The sequence below is a fragment of the Miniopterus natalensis genome, chromosome 2 (genome assembly GCF_054644295.1).
Source record: "Miniopterus natalensis isolate mMinNat1 chromosome 2, mMinNat1.hap1, whole genome shotgun sequence".
In the NCBI taxonomy this organism is placed as follows: domain Eukaryota; kingdom Metazoa; phylum Chordata; class Mammalia; order Chiroptera; family Miniopteridae; genus Miniopterus; species Miniopterus natalensis.
The window spans coordinates 137436762-137454346 of record NC_142082.1 but is presented as its reverse complement, the minus strand read 5'-3'; the positions used below and the strand labels follow the sequence as shown (position 1 = coordinate 137454346).

Below are 17585 nucleotides of genomic sequence, written 5' to 3'. Positions count from 1 at the left end.
CTCATTCCTTAACCAAGGTTCCCCCCAAAACTTGTCAGAGGACAAAAACAAAACAAAACAACACAAAAAAAGCAGAAAAGGGCAGCTCAACCAAGCACAAGAACTCAGACAACCCAAGACCCTTTCTCACCTTCTCCTGATCAAGGTCGGCTGGGACATGGAGAACATTTCTGACTAGCAGCAGGATCCGCTCAATTAGCAAGTTGTCTTCCTCCTGCCGTTCTTCCCAGCCCTAGTCAGAAGGAGAGTTAGAAGAAGAGACTCTTTGGAAGGCAGGCAACATCTACCCTGGCCGCGGGACCGAGGCACAGAGGAGAATCTAGATTAAAAAGAAAAGAGGGCTCTCTCTCGAGTACACCCATGCCTTTCCCTACCCCCTTATTTCCCCAGGGTGTTCGCTCTCTGGAGCATGACACCTTCCCCCTTCTTCTTCCCTCAAGATGTGTACCTTTGCTTTATCTCTCTCCTAAGCTCAAGGGCCCTTCATTTGCCTCTGTAACTTATTTCCTGAGCCCACACAGACCAGCTAGCTCACTTTTTCTACCTCTGTGACTTTCTAAATAAACTTTTGCTTATATTTGAAAAAAAAGAAAAGAAAGATTTCAAGCAGCCCTGAGGTAGCCAGAGACAATGAACTGGACCATGTATTCACATGACTAGGATGTATCTCCAAACTCGGCATGTCCTAACAATGCCCAACCTGGTACTCTACCCAAAGGAGGAGCATGGTGCTAACTGTCTTTGGCATCTTGGAAGGTGGAGACTCACTCACCAGTTGAAGCAGCTCATACAAGGTTTCACTGAGAACACCGAAAGCCTTCTCACTGGCAAAAGCCTACAAAATAGGGGAAGGGACATTAAGTAGCTCCCACCCTCTCCTTCCCCACTGCCCCCAAAGTCTGCCTCAGGGAATCTGAGGGAGAACCTCACCTCTTTGTAGGCCTGCAAGTAAGCCAGCACCTGCAGAAAATGGTGCCGGAAGCTAGGTTCCTTGGGCACACTGCCAAAACAGAGCAAGGCTGGTTGTGTCAAGTTCACCATCAGCCTGCAGAAACCATGAAGGAGAGAGAAGTTATCAAGTTTCCTTGCCAGGCACAAACACCAAAATCTATCAGATCAAACACTAAACACTGGCACATGGTAAAAGTTAAAAAGCTTGGAAAACCACCTGATAACAGCATCAAAGAGAGCCTTGTCCTGGCGGTACTGGGTAAGGATGGGTAGGAGGTCACTCTGCAGGATCTGGGCTGCCCCCAGCTGTTGCCTCACATCTCGAGTCTCATCCTCGTGCCTCAAGTAGCGGATCAAATCCTTCACACTCTCTTCAGGGACAGAACAAACACTTACATGGATCCCTGGAAGAAGCTCCACCCAGGCCCAAGTGCTTTTCATACACATGGCTTGAGAAATTCAACGAACTCAAGAAAATTTTTACCTGTTTCCTCAAAAAGGTACTCACCTAAACAATCTGGTTCCTTGTGGTAAGTGTCTCCCTCCAAGTACCCAAGGGCACTACATGTGGCTAGAAGTTCACAATTCATCATGTCCAAGTCCACGCATCAGTGGAGCAGCCAAGAGAGATGTAAGGCAAGTGGAACAGGAACAAAAACAATGAGTCCTGCAGAGACAAGGAAAGATAAAAATTATAGGATCCTCTCCATGAAAGGGAGAGAGGTACAGAACAGGCCCTGATGCTCACAGTATTCTGAACAAGATCCTCAAATGCTCCACTTTTGTCAGAACCAAAAGTGCTGTTCCCAGTCCCAGGGAAAGCTTTTAGTTGAGTTTCTACTTCAACAAAAACCAAGAGGCTGCAAGCCTAAGAATTAACCACCTGCCCCAGGCTCTAGCTTGGATCTGAAACCATAGAAACAGTCTGTTTCAGAGTCAAGGTAACCTAGTAGAAAGAAAGGTTGGTTAGAGAAAGGCACCAACCTGAACACTTTCACCCTTAGAGAGCGCCACGGTCTTTTGGATGAAGAGGGGAATGAACTTCCCTCTCCCTTAAAACTGCCAAACCCAGTCCCCTTCCACAGCCTTTCCACAGCCACTGTTACAGCTCTTAGGTACCAGAAGAATGAAAACCCAACTCTCACCATACAGTGATTCCACTTAAGATCTGATTTACCCTAGGAGCCTGGAGGCTTCTGAGGCACTGGAAATGCAGAGATGAAGTTTCTTCACTCTCCTCCCCAAAGTTACCCTTAAGTTTTGGTAATCTTTGTAGAAGCCAACATCTAACAGAATGGTTGAGGAAAAGAAGTAAATAGGGACTGGTGAAATTTCCAGTCACCATCCCCAAAAGAACCATCTTCCTTATCTGAAGCATGCTGCTTTTTTATTAAGATCCCTAAACCCTCATCAGATAATCAAGTAAGCACAGATCCAGAACCCTGGATGTTAGAACCTGACACTAATAATGCACACACAAACACATTACATTCACTACCCTGCTTCCATGGAAAATAGGAAATATCCATCAATCTTGTCCCCTTGCACAATCAGCCGTGCTGCTCTTAGCCATGGCAGCTTCCTCTAAAAGACCATTCTCTGTTCCATACCTACCTCTAGGCCCTGACTCCATCCCGGTTCCCTCACAGGAAATAGGTAGTGCCCAAAAGGCTAAGGTTATCTCCTGGCTTTTATGTAAATGGTCTACTTTTCCAGCTGCCTGATATCCCTCTACCCCTACCTAGTGCTAACTTACTTTCTGACTGTTCAGCCCAGCAACAGTGAGCCAGTAAAACACTCAATGAGAGGCCAGAAAGACTGAAGGGAGACTTCGCTTCGCTGTCCTTTCTCATGTGATCTGCAGACCCTGAGATTAGGCAATCTGACTCTTCTCGAAGACCCATCCAGCTTTTTCAGACGGACTACTGGTATGTATAGATATATTGATATATTCATTCATTCATTCATTCATTCATTCATTCATTCACTCTCTCTCTCTCTCTCACACACACACACACACTCTGAAGGGCTTCTCTGTCTGTACTTTCCAAGTGGCAGCCTAGGAATCTGACAAAAACAGACAGAGCTGGTTATAAAGATGCTGAGTCAGCACATACTCCTCAAAATAAGACACAGCATCATACTCTGGCACTAAAAGGATGAAATGCTAACGTCTTCTAATAGCGGAAACAAAACCATGTCTGAAAGGCTCCCTAACAGATAACCTCACACATCTTCCCAGCTTCCCTCCCACTATATGCTGCCTATAGTAGGCTAGTTCTAAGTATAGATTAAATATTTGTAAAAATTGGCCTCAGCAGAGCACTCAAACCTCTGCCTTCAACACATCACTTTACCTGAAAGGCAAAAATAACAGAGATAGTAACAGCTATCTGTTACCTGGCTACCAAAGTAAGAGGGGGAGAGGAAAGCAGACAGGGAAGGAGCCATCTTTACAGATGTAAGAAGGGAAGAGGTTCTGTAAGGGACCCAGGACTTCAGGTTCTAATCCCCTGCAGTTTTGACAAAACCAGAGAGCAACAGGAAAAATAGAGGAAGAAATGGGTCCAGTGATCTATTGTAAAGTTCCTGGGCCAGGGGTCAAGAGGCAAGCTGGCAATCTTGGGCCTATTCATTAGAATTGGGATAAAAGAACTCTCAACAGGAGTGTCAGCCCTCCCTGGTGAAAACACTATTAAAAAAGCAGCCAGGGACAGAAAACTTATAATTCACTCTCTTCTCATGCAGTTAACCAGAAGCTACTCACCTAGTCTGTCTGGCCTCATCTTCCTCTCCCAGAACACTTATAATCTGATTTTGTCTTGTATCTGCATCACATATACCCATCCAACCCACCACTTCTTAGATCCACGGCTTGGTTGCCTCTTTTGACTACTACTAGCTCCCGGCTTCCCAGGAACATAAATGTACATATTCCTGGACACGGAGCCCCACGCCCTCCCTACACCTTTGTTCAGTTTATCCCCTCCTTCTGTAAGGTCCATCCCCCTCCCTTAACTCCAAAAGCTCTAAGCCTATCTCACCTTCAAGATCTAGCTCAAATGCCGCTCCTTTTTCCCTGAAGAATTCCTTGATAGCCTACAGTAGGCAGGGTCCGATGGCACATATCACTCTATTTGCACTTCTTCCTCCAGCACTAAACTATTTTTTAAGAAAATATGTTTTTATTGATTTCAGAGAGAGGAAGGGAGAAGGAGAGAGAGAAACAGCAATGATAAACGTTATTGATCGGCTGCCTCCTGCACGCCCCCGACTGGGACTGGAGCCCGCAACCTGGGCATGTGCCCTGACCAGGAATTGAACTGTGACACAACCTCTGAGCCACACTGGCCTGGCTAAATTACTTTTTACATTATAATTATCCAGAATACATTCTTTCTCCTCTACTGAATATTGTCTTATGCATTTCTGAATGCACTGAGTTTCTTTTATATGGGGGATATTTACAGGAAAAACTGTTTATTTTTCATAATTTTTGAATTTATTGATTATAGAGAGAGAGAGAGGAAGGGACAGCGAGGGAGAGAGAAACATTGATTTGTGTTGTTCCACCTATTCATGTATTCACTGGTTGTTTCTTGTATGTGCCCTGACCCAGGAAAAACTCTTAAATGTTTCTGAGTGTAACAGAAAGAACAGTACAATGGTCAGAAGGTGGGTCAGAGTCCTGGCTTCACTGCCTACCTGTCTATTCTTCACCAAGTTAGTCTTGGCTTGCTATTCTGAAAAATAAGGGAAAGGGTACTACTGTGGCAGCCATGGAGGTACCTGCTCAGATTTCTCTTCAAGAATGAGCTTGCCATTCAGCTGCAAAGCATGAGGCTAGCTGACAGAACATCCAGGACCCACCTCAGCCCTACTCTTCCCGGGGCAGCCCTTAGCTAACGATGAAGCTCGGAGGTATAGAGCTTAGTAACTTCTCTCCAACAGGGACACCAGGCAATCCTCGCTTCACTGTTTTCCATTAGATTGGCTGAGATGGTCAGATCTGCCTTGTGGTCTGAGGTTTTCCCTGCCCCCAACCCTGCTCCCCTCTTATCTGATTATTGTATTGTGAGAATCCAATTAAGCTACATAAAGCACATTGTAAATTGTGATGAATGATACAAAGTTAAATTAAAAATCAGTAGTTCCCATGCTTTATGATTTCATGTACCAGTATATATAACCCCAGACTGGGAAAACAATCTTAACTGGTAATTGGGATATTAAAAATGCAAACGCCTACCCTGGCTGGTTTGGCTCAGTGGTTAGAGCATCGGCCTGCAGAATGAAGGGTTCTGGGTTCAATTCCAGCCAAAGGCACGTACCTTGGTTGCAGGCTCCAACCCAGTAGGGAAGTGAGCAGGAGGCAACCAGTCAATGTGTCTCTCTCACCTTGATGCTTCTCTCTCTCCCTCCCTTCCACTCTCTCTAAAAAAGCAATGGAAAAAATAACCTTTGGTGAAGATTAAAAAAAAAATTTTAAATACAGACACTTAAATTCCCCACACTAACATCTATTAACACCATTGTTTCGTAAAAGAAACAGTTTAACATAAAAAAGTATGTATGAGCCCAGCCAGTGTGGCTCAGTGGTTAAGCATCGACCCATGAACCTGGAGGTCACAGTTTGATTCCTGGTCAGGGCACATGTCCAATCCCCAGTGAGGGGGTGTACAAGGAGGCAGCTGATCAATGACCCCCTCATCATTGATGTTCCTATCTCTCTGTCTCCCTCTTCCTCTTCTCTCTGAAATAAAAGCATATTAAAAAAAAAAAAGTATGTATGATACAATCCCACCTATGTCTTTAAGGTGCATAATAATCATGAAAAACTCTCTAAATTGCCCTTATTTTTCTCATTTCACTTCAGAATGACAGACATGTTATTACAGACTAGTACTGTTTCTCTGTCTGGCACTTAGGAATTAATCATTTGTATATTTATATACTATTTATATACTAAAAGCCAGAACCAGCCCAACAAAAGAAAGGCTCCATGAGGACAAGGTTTCATTTCATTTTGTTTATTGCTGCATTCCTTGATGCCTAGAATAGAGCTGGGCATACAGAGAGCTGCAATACTTATTTTCTAAATAAATAAATTTTGAATCAACATTATTATCCTGAGTCATACCCTTTGGAACCAGTGAGCCCATTTCAGGGAATATAACCCAAGAAAATAATCCAAAAAAGAAAGGAAATCACTTATAAGAAAAAACAAAAATACTTCCTCCTAGTGCACTCCAGTTTATAAAACGCTTTCATAGCAATATTATACTTTGATTTGAACCTCACAACAGTCCCAAGTAATAGATACAAATATCTCCATTTTAAAGGTGAAGAAACAGGCTCAGAGAAAGGATAAACCCCCAATAAGATGTTTATAGGAAAGTTATCTTTAACATTAAAGCCTTTGACACAAATCCAGATATCCCAAACCTGGGGAAAACCTAGGAAAACTTTGGAATATTAATAAAAAATATATCATATAAAAACTAAATATGCAAACTAAAACCCAAAAGCCTATACTAAAAGAGGGTACATGAAGTAGAATGTTCACTGTAACCACATAAAAACATGAATGATCTGAAGCAGACGAGGGAGTCTCAGAAATTACTAAAGATACAGCTTGTATTTTAAAATAAAGGTAATTCATTGTTTTTGATTCTTTTGGTGAAATGGTACTTTTCAATAAAAACAGCAAAGGCAGCCACTGCTGTACTCCCAGGTTTTCCCTCCCATCCCCTTTCCGAGCCCAAAGGGGGGCCGGCAGACTGAGTTACTGTTCACTACTTCTACCCACAGACGCAGAAACCTCTTCGGCTTCACTCAAAGCCTACAGTCTCCTTTGGTCTCCCTCCCCAGCCCTTCATCTTTGTATTTGTTTATCTCCCATAGTAAATGACTTTTGAAACAGCCCAAACTCTTGTATTTCTGTGAACATCAAAGGCTAACCCTATGCACAAATAAGAGAGCGGTGTCTGTCCTGCCAGTTTGGCTCAGCTGGTTGAGTATCATCCTGTGCACCAAGAGGTCGCCAGTTAGATTCCTGGTCAGGGCACATGCCTGGGTTTTGACCAGACCCCAGTAGGGGGGTGAGCAGGAGGCAGCCTATCGATGTTTCTCCCTTTCCTTCTCCCTTCCTCTCTCCTCTCTTTCTCTAAAAAAAAAATCAATAGAAACATATTTTTTAAAAGAGAGTACAGTCTCACTGTAGTTACCTCCACCGAATCCTTCCCTCCTACTAAGGAGGGAAAAGGAGAAGCCTCATGTTGTACTATTTCCAGACAACTGGACAAAACAAATACACACAAGCCTGTGATTTCTGTTCCAGTCAGAGCACTTTATTCCACTTCCTGAATTTTCTACTTTGAAAAGAATTCCCCCCAGGCCGCTTCTTTCAACCACAACAGGGGCAGAACAGAAAAACCAGCCATTCTAGCTTACCAAAGAACCAACAGAAAAAAAGAAATTCTATTGGAGAGGTTTTATTTTTGGTTTGTTTTGTTTTAAAATACAGACTGGTATAATGTAGCAGTTCCTAAACTTCTGGATTGCATGGATGAGTCTTTAATATTAATTTTTTTTTAATTTAGGGAGACTAATATAAGGTTGACAATTTTCAATTTTGTAACTTAGGCCCTGGCTGAGTAGCTCAGTTGGTTGGAGCGTCATCCCGATATGCCAAAGTTATGTCTGGGTCTCTCTCTTCCCCCTTTCCTCTCTCTCTAAAACCAATAAAAACATATCCTCAGGTGAGGATTAAAAAAAAAAATGGTGCAGCTCTGTGAAAAACAGTTTGGTGGTTCCTCAAAATTTTAAACACAGAGTTACCATATCACACATCACCCACAATCTCATTCCTAATTATATATCTGAGAGAAACAAAAAGTATGTACACACAAATATTTACAGTACACGAACGTTCAGAGCAGCATTATTTATAATAGCCAAAATGTGGAAAAACCCAAATGTTCATCAACTGGTGAGTAAACAAAAAGTGGTATATCTATATAATGGAATATTACTCGACAATGAAAAGGAGTACTGATACATGCTACAACATAAATAAAACTTGAAAATATTACATAAAGGGAAAGGAGCCAGACACGAAAGGACACATGTTTTATGACTCCATTTATATGACATGTCCAGAATAGGCAAATCCATAGAGACCAAAAGTAGATTAGTGGTTGCCAGGGACTTGGGTAAGGATTCCTCAGCTCGGGAGTCACAGCTAGTAGGTATGTATGGGGTTTATTTTGGGAGTGATAAAAATATTCTAATATTACATAGTGGGTAATGGTTGCAAAACTCTGAATTGTATACTTTAAAAGGGTGCATTTTATGATATGTGAATTATATTTCAATACAGATGTTATTAAAAAACACCCCCACAAAAGTGCTATGTATTCTCCTTTTACTATTTAAACACCCAAAAAACTAAGGACAAAATCTCAGGATCAAGTACAGACTTTTAAATTTGATTTTATGAAAAAACTTATTATACTTCCACATTTCATCATAGACAGGTGACAACTTTGTCAAACGTCTTAGACCCAGCAGACATGGATATTTAAGTGTTTTAAAGTGGTGTTAGGCCCAGCCATCGTGGTTCAGCGGTTGAGCATTGACCTATGATCCAGGAGATCAAGGTTTGATTCCTGGCCAGCACACATGCCCGGGTTTCAGATTCAATTACCAATCGGGGGCCATGCAGGAGGCAGCCGATCAATGACTCTCTCATCATTGATGTTTCTATCTCTCCCTCCCTCTTCCTTCCTCTCTCTAAAATCAATATATATATATATATATATATATACACACACACACACACACATATATATATATATTTATTTTTTACACCAAAGAAAAATTTTCTTGAAGTATAGATGGCTCGTTATTTAAAAATACATAGGAAAAGACAAACATACAAAGGCATTATCATACCACTGATTTCTGAAGTCTATACTTTTGAAATATAAAACAATGACAATTTATCCCCAAGTCAGTTTATTGAAAATTTAAAAATTTATCTTTTTAAAAATTTATCTTTACTGTTGAAAGTATTATAGGTGTCCCCCCCGCCCAATTGACCCCCTCTACCTCGCTCCCACCCCCTCCCCAGGCCTTCATACCGTTAATTGACTGTGTCCATGGGTTATGCATATATGCATATAACTTCTTTGGTTCGTCTCTTCCCACCCTCCACCCCCCTTCCCTCTTTCCTCTGAAATAAGGTCATCTGTTGCATGCGTCAATGTCTCTGGATCTATTTAGTTCGTCAGATTCTTTTGTTCATTAGCTTCTTCTTAAAGAAGGCCCTTCAACATTTACTGTAGTGCTGGTTTGGTGGTGATGAACTCCTTTAGCTTTTCCTTATCTGTGAAGCTCTTTATCCGACATTCAGTTCTAAATGATAGCTTTGCTGGGTAGAGTAATCTTGGCTGTAGTTCCTTGTTTTTCATCACTTTGAGTATTTCTTGCCACTCCCTTCTGGCCTGCAAAGTTTCTGTTGAGAAATCAGCTGACAGTCGTATGAGTGCTCCCTTGTATGTAACTAACTGCTTTTCTCTTGCTGCTTTTAAGAGTCTCTCTTTGTGTTTAACCTTTGGCATTTTAATGATGATGTGTCTTGCTGTGGGCCTCTTTGGGTTGCTCTTGTTTGGGACCCTCTGTGCTTCCTGGGTTTGTAAGTCCATTACTTTCCCCAGGTAGGGCAAGTTTTCTGTAATTATTTTTTCAAATAGGTTTTCAATTTCTTGCTTTCTTCTCCTTCTGGCACCTCAATAATACGAATGTTGCGCCACTTGAAGTTGTTCCAGAGGCTACATATACTATTTTCATATTTCTGGATTTTTTCTTTTTGCTCTTCTAGTTGGATGTTTTTTGTTTCCTTATATTCCAAATTGCTGATTTGAGTCTCAGCGTCCTCTACTCTACTGTTGATTCCCTGTAAATTATTATTCATTTCAGTTCCTGTAGGTTTCATTTCAAATTGGTACTTTATTATGTTATCAATTTTCTCAGTTATTTCCCTAATAGTCTGCTTAAACATCCTTATAAACAAAATTCTGAACTCTGTATCTATTAGCTTGCTTGGTTCTATTTCATTTAGTTCCTCTTCTAGAGATTTCTTCTGTTCTTCCTTTGTGACATGTTTCTTTGCCTCCACATTTTGGCTGCTTCCAGGTGTTTGTTTCTATGTATTAGGTAGAGCTGCTATGTCTCCTGGAATTTGTAGAGTGGCTTTGTGTAGTAGGTGTCCTGTAGGGTCCAGTGGCTCAGCCTTCCCAGTCACCTGAGCTGGACCTTCTAGATGCTCCCCTGTGTAAGCTGTGTGCTCTGACCTGTTGTAGTTGAGCCTTGGTTGCTGTTGGCATCACTGGGAGAAATTGACCCCCAGGCCAATCAGCAGTGAGGACCAGCTGCAACTACAGCCAAACAGCTGCTGTGCTGGAGACACCCCTATGGAGCAGGATTCACTTCAGTGGAGCTTTGGTGTTCACTAAGTGTGCCCTTTAGTGTGTCACTCGTGGATGTGGTAGGGTTGTAATCCAGCGTGGTCAAGTCTGACCACCAGGTGCACTGTCTCTGGGGCTTTCCGGGAGGTGCAAAGTCAGCCTGTGCCAGTGCCTTGCCCAGGGCCACCCAGCATGAGCTACACAGCAAACCGTAGTTGGCTGCTACTTGTGCTGGGCTTGGTGTTGTCCAGGAGAGGCTAAGCTATTAACCAATGCAGGCTGCTGCTAGTGCCAGGCCTGGGGCCACTTATCAAGCTGTACGGGGCACACTGCTGCTTGTTTGAGAGATTTTAGGAAAGTCCTAAGCATGAGGTTCGAGAGGCCACTTGCACAGAAAAGCCCCTGGAAATGGCCTGGATGAGCTGCAGGTGGGGAGGAGCGGGGCCTCTGGGAAACACTGGGGCGGAGTGAAAGGTGTGAGTCAGGTGCTGGAGATTCAAATATTGTGCGCGCCTGCCTGCCGGCTGTGTGCAGGGAGGACTCGACAAAGGAGCAATGGCCTCTGCCAGCTCTTCTGTCTGGGAGAAAGCTGCCCCTCCACCTCTCACTCCAATTTCAGGCAGGTTAGTTCCTCCCCACATGTCCCAGGTTCCTTTCCAGCTGCTGCCCGGCACTGGGGCTCAGAAGCAGCACATCTGAGTGAGTCTGTGCACGGGCCCTTTAAGAGGAAAGCCCAGGACTCCCGTAGCCTCCGCGACCCTCAGTGACAGTCCCCGTTGGTTTTCACAGCCCGAAGTTGTGGGCATTTCTCTTCCCAGCCTTGGAGCCCTGGGCTGGGGGCCTGCTGTGGGACTGGGACCCCTCACTCCTCCAGGAAACCTCCACCGTCAAGATATCCCTCCCAGGTTTACCTGCAGCAGTGGGTGTGGGCTGTGGCCCTGTCTCCAGCATTCAGCCCCGATCCGCCCGCGTCTCCGCCCCTCCTCCCGGTCTCGTTGCTCCTTCAGTTCTCTGGTTGTAGGGCTTCTGTGCAGCCAGATTTCAGGAGGCTCTGAGGGATGGTGGTTCTGTATTTTAGTTGTAATTTTGATGTTGTGGGAGGCGGCGGGTGCAGCTGTTACCTATGCCACCATCTTGTTTCCGAAACAAATTGATTTTTAAGTTGATCTATAACGCTTTTCATTCAGTTTTGTTTACAAATGTTACTAGGTTTTTCAGTTTCATCCTGTATCAGAACTTTGTTTTTTGGAAATATTTACTTCTCAAAGTTATATATAGTTATTTCTTGCAATTAATGTCAGCAACTATAGGAAGCTTCTCTAAGTTACGGGAATTCAGTATGGCTGCTACTTTGGAAACAGTTACCATACTGGGTTATCTACATGAAGACTCATTTATTGAAAGTCCAAATATTATTGGGAAAAGTATGGGGATTGAGGGCAAGAGGGATAAGAAAATATGATGTTAGCTTTTACTGCAGACCTGCTAAAAAAGACTCCATTATTTACTTTGGTACTATTGCTAAAGAAGCAGTTGCTGCCAAACCACAAGTTAGCTATATAACTGTCCATTTTATAATTCCTTTTCTAAAGAATGGTAGACTTAAATAATTAGATTGCTCAATCAAATAAGCATAGACTTTTAAATTACCATATACTTTAACTGTGTGAAATAAATTATTTCCTTAATTGGTTTAGCAGCCTTGTGTCTTTGTTTCAAAATTAGAAGACTGACTCAGAGGCTATTTGTAAGATGCCTATCTTCTATCACCAATCAGTCATGAACATAGACCTTCATGAATTCAGTAACTTAATAAATGTAAAAATAATCTCATCCATCCATACATAATGTTGAGCCAGCAAAATGGGGGGGGGGGGGGAAGCACACTCATAAGGTAGGAATTGGTTTGTATAAAACAAGAAAGTATATATCCTCTTATACAGCCCAAGAGGAATATGTATGGTAATAAAAACTATCTACAATAAACTTGTAAAGAGATGATTTCGGTTTATATGTTAAGTTGGCTTAAATTGACCATGACTGAAAATGATTGGAAAGTTTCTTCTCCTAACATAATGCCCATTCATTATAAACTAAGCTAGTCTTAGTTTCTTATAAATCTCTTATTTCCTTGGATTTATCTAGTACACCCTCACTTTATAGCCTTTTAACTTAAAAGCTGGGCCTGCCAAGCCTACCTATAAAGCCTCTCTTCAGAAATATACCAGATGCATTAAATACAGGCATCCTCTAGTAAAACTCTGCCCTTCAAAACAGCATACGAAGAACCAGCAATAGGCTCTCCAATATAAATACTTCTCATTTCATACTATCATAGAAACAGTGTAGTTTACTAACCACTCCTTCCTTACAGGCAACTCAGTAGCTGTAAAAATTTATTCTTTAGTTTCAAAACTTTTCAATACTTGTTAATTCCAAAAAATCCAAACACCATGTAACTGTGGCATTTTGGGAATTAGCACACTCAGGAGAGAAGCTGTGTTTAGGATGAAGTGAATTGGATCATACTTTGTACAGAAACCTGCCAGAAAATATCTAAAAATTTCCACGACTTACAGAATTATTGGAGAAATTGTGAAAAACTTCCGTGAAGATGTAAACTGTACTCCATAGTCCAGTTGTTACCAATGAGTTAGGAGCCTTGCTTTACCCTGGTCAGGAGTTTCAAAAGGTGTTCCTTTTACAGCATGCAAAAATACATACATCCCCAGATTATGTGTAACATTTGTTAAGGTCCAAGCAACAGGAACACTGAAGAAGGGAATACTGAGTAAGACTATATGAAGCAAGCCAACTCCCAATGCATATGTCAGCCACATACCCCCGTTATTCATTACCCAGGTATTTGGATTCACCTCACTGTGGGCAACTCCAACATTCATGTTTGCTCCACTGCCACACTCCGGGCTGCCGGCTCAGAGAAGGACCGGCTCCGCAGCAACTGTGTCTTCTCCAATAAAGATATATATGTATTTTAAAAGTGATGTTAGTTACTTTTCCCACCAACTAAGTACCAAGTAGTTCAGATGAAGTGATATTCATCTGAAGTTAATATTCACGGCCTCAAAATGCAAGAACCAAAGAAAAACAAAAGATAAAATAATATAATTCAAAGAGAAAATTAATTCATTTCTTGAACACAAAGAAAAAACTCTGCCCCAAACCAACTCTGTTTGAAGAACCAGCTTTGCGAATCACTAGTATGAACAGAATCAAGGGAGGATAGTAAGAAGCTAGGAAAACTCCTTGGCAAATGGAAGGGGGAAACTAAGAGAGACAGCTGAACAAACTGCCCTGGTCGAGCAATTAACATCAGATACAGAAAGTCACCAGGGTGGAAAGCCCAGATGCCCAGCAGTAGGCAAAACTGATGCGGAACCTTGCCCCAGGGTGGCCTTTCCCCCCCAGGCATATTGCCAGTCATGTGGTTTATCCCCCCTGACCTTTCACATGGCTGGTCATGCGGTTCAGACTGTGCCCTGACCTTTCCTCTCTAGAGATAACATCTAAGTCATCTAGGCCTTAGTTGTATTTTGTTTCTTTTTAAAAAAAATCCTCACCAAAGAATATGTTTTTATTGATTTTTCAGAGAGAGAGAAAAACATCAATCAGTTGCCTCATGCATGCACCCCGACCAGGGATCAAACCCACAATCTTTTGGTGTACAGGAAAATGTCCAACTGAGCCACCAGGACAGGGCAGCCTCAGTTGTATTTCCGCTTCAGGCCCAGAAAAGCAGCAAAACCAGATGGGCAATACCAGGATCAGTTGCAGAGTAATGACCTCTACCCTGGCACTGACCAATCAGTGGAGACCACAACCCTGAAGGGGCACACCTGGAAAAGCTGATGAATATTCTATTGAGATCTTCCTTGAAACCTCCTCTAATATCCTCACTTTTGGAAAGCAGATAAAACTCCTCAAGATAAAGAAGCCAGCACATGCCCTCCTTGGAGCACGCCCACTGAAATCTTCTTTCGGAGTGAATTTTCTTTCTCCTAAACTCTAAAGGGTCCCCATGAGACTTGCAACCAGGGGAGCAATGGGCAGTGGCAGCTCGTCCTGGACTAACCCCTGAACCTGTTCCCAAGGCCCCCTTTTCTCTGACTCTCCAGTGAGCTAACAGCAGTCCTGCCTTAGCTTGCTTCTTTCCAATAATGTTTCTAGAGAGCCAAAGCAGCCACACCAAGGCCCTCTCCTGTTGCTTCTTCTATCTTAAGCCCTTCCTTGTTTCACTGTCTCCAGCTTTAATTAACATACTCTTAAAATCACCTGGACTTGTGTTGTGAAATCTTTCCTGCATGAAGTCAAGAACGTACACACTACTGGCGAGCCCGAGGCAGACTCGCTCTATGCCTGGTCCCGTTTTCAGTAACGGAATGACATTTGGCATTGAATTTCAGTTCTGTCCAGTACTAAGCTGGTGATCTTGAGCATGTGGCTTAACCTAAACCTCAGTTTCCTCATCAGTATACTGAGAAAATAAATGGGGAAGTTTAAATGAAATCATGGCAGGCAGTGCTACTTAAAGTATGGTCTGCAGACCATTGGTTCACGCACTATTAGCAGTCTGCATCAAGGCAAGTACAAAAAACAAAGCATAAGCATTTAGAACATCTCATAGCAATTTAAAAGTTAGTGTTTACTGAATCTAATAATAAAGCCTACATTCTTCATGTTTTTCTTCATACAGAAAACTAGAAAAGTTTTTCTAGTAATTTAACTTTTCTAGTCACAGTTCTAGCATTTTATATCCATATCTCAGTAAAGCTGGAGGAAAAAAGTACTGATCTGCAACAACTTGCAGGGGGAGAGGGGGACCCGATCTGATCCTTTATCAAGATAGTTGCAGAGCCCGGTTGGGTGTGGCTCAGCGGTTGAGCATGGACCTGGGATCCAGGCGATTGGGGCTCGATTCCCGGTCAGGGCACATGCCTGGGTTGCGGGCAGCTGATCAATGACTTTCTCATCATTAATGTTTCTATCTCTCTCTCTCCCTCTCCTTTCCTCTCTCTGAAATCAATAAAGATATATATGTATGTATGTGTATATATATATACACATACATACATATATATACATATATACATATATACATATATACATAAAGATAGTTGCAGAAGCACTGATATCCAGCACTTTACTGAATGGTGAGCACTAAAGGAAGAGCTCTCAAAATATTAATTTCCTCTCCATCTATTGGGCGCTAAAGTCAGTCACTAAATGCTTACAGAAGAGCCTTCTAGGCAAAAGATCATGTTGTACAAGTGCAATGGTGGTGCTAAAAAATTTTAGTTGCAGAAATAAACCCACATAAGATAGAAGATAAAATGTAAAAGATGGTGCAGGCTCTAAATAAGTGATATTGTAAAAGAAATTCTGAAAAACTAGGGCTCTTTTCAGGATACAGTAGCCAAGGAGGTTTTGTCAGAGGAATTGTGATTAGAACTGGACTTTTTAAAAGCTGCATTCATTCCAGAAAGCTGGGAGGAGGTGCATTTAGGCAGAGAACTGCCACAGCAAAAGCAGAGAGAGCCACTATGAATAGATGAGTCTAACAAGAAAGCAATAGAAAGTGAACCTGGATCCTGCTTTATGGGAAAACCTTGTCTTTGTCTATCAACTCAAGGACTCTGAACATGAATCAGGAGTCACTGAAGATTTCTGAGATGAAAAACAAAATGATCAAACTGGGACTGCACAAAGCAGGGTCACATATTCTACTATTGTATCACTATACATATCACTCTCTCTGTGGTCTCAATCTTTTTTCCTTTCACTGCATTCACCCTGCAAAAGATTCCAACCTCAGATCAATGCAAACATCTGCTTTCTAGACTCCTGGACTTAAATCTTGACTCAGATTTGCTGAAGAAAACCATACAACCCCACACAGTGATACACAACTAATATACAGTTTCCAACCTGAGCAGGGACCTCAGCCTGGCCCAGCAAGTCATTTTAGTGTTCCTGGTCCACTTACTCTTCTTTTTCCCCAAGGAACAGCTGTTTCTAACTTTCATTGTTATCTTCAAGCCCCTTTACTCCACTGCTTCCAACACCTCATACCTGGTGTCCCTGTTCTCTTTCTCTTAGGAAAAACTGAGGTCATCAGACATGACCTATCTTGACTCTCTCCACCCAAGCCTAAAAACATATGTATTTCAAATGCCCACTGTTACTTCTTTGCTTCTAATCTAAGCTCTCCATTTGTGTGACTGATAATCACTTTCTGTCCCTTAGTTGGTTGCTCCTCATTCATTTGTTACCAGTCTTCATACTGATCTCATCCCCATGAGCTGCTCAAAGTTCTTCCATCTTAGGGAGAAAAAACCTAACATAAAACAAAACCTCTCCTTGACCCCATATTGGCTGCTCCTCCAGCACTGATGTCCCACAGGTCTGCACCTTTAGTCCGCTTCCTCACTTTACACAGCCTCTTTTCACAAACTGATCCACTCCCACATCTTCAACTACCATCTCTGAACCATGAGCAAGCAAATCTGTATCTCTTGCCCCTAAGCTCTCCTGGTGCCAATCCCACACGTTACACTAATGAATAGCACTGAGTACCTCTATGTCCCAGAGATATCTCACACTCAACACGTCTAAAATTGAACATCTTCCTCCCAAGTTTGTCTCCACTTGTTTTGGATCTTTCAGAGACTGGCACTATCTACGCAGTTATTCACAGAAGAAACCTAGGAGTCATCCCAGATATCTCTGGTCATTGACTCAGGCTAATTCTCCTTAAATTCTCCTATCTAGTCGCTGTCCATTCCCATATTCAGGACCTGAGCTAAGGCAGTCGGACCTGTCTTACTTCAGGTCCTAAGTATCTCTTGCTTACTCAACTGCTTCCTAACCACTTTCTCTGCCTCCAGTCTTATTCTCTTCAATCTACCCACAATATAGTTACCAGATTTGGCCCTATAACCACTTTGCCTGAAATCCTTCGATGGATACATAAAAAACTTCACAGTGACTGTCTCTGGAAAGACTGGGGGTGGGGGTGGGAGAGTCTGCAGCAGGAGAAAGATTTACCTTTCACTTTAATAGTACCTGAATTGTCCACCACTTGCATGCACTACTATACAAAACTAAAGTTTCAGTGGCCATCAATGCTTACAATACAAAGTCCTT

At 42.4% G+C, this 17585-nt stretch overlaps 1 protein-coding gene and 1 pseudogene across 3 annotated transcripts in view; both read right to left on the bottom strand.

Annotated features, from left to right (window-relative positions):
* The window catches only part of TIMELESS (timeless circadian regulator), a 31209-nt gene that overhangs the window by 11554 nt on the left and 2070 nt on the right, over positions 1 to 17585 (bottom strand). For all 3 annotated transcript variants that reach the window (XM_016224488.2, XM_016224489.2, XM_016224490.2), the window contains exons 2-6: positions 1460 to 1618; positions 1169 to 1322; positions 931 to 1045; positions 773 to 835; positions 131 to 232 (exon numbers count right to left, since the gene is read on the bottom strand). In XM_016224488.2, the coding sequence (XP_016079974.2) occupies positions 131 to 232; positions 773 to 835; positions 931 to 1045; positions 1169 to 1322; positions 1460 to 1544 (519 nt within the window). In that variant the 5' untranslated portion in view covers positions 1545 to 1618. The remainder of the gene's footprint in view (positions 1 to 130; positions 233 to 772; positions 836 to 930; positions 1046 to 1168; positions 1323 to 1459; positions 1619 to 17585) is intronic.
* Positions 12841 to 13415, bottom strand: LOC107546188 (ORM1-like protein 1 pseudogene; annotated as a pseudogene).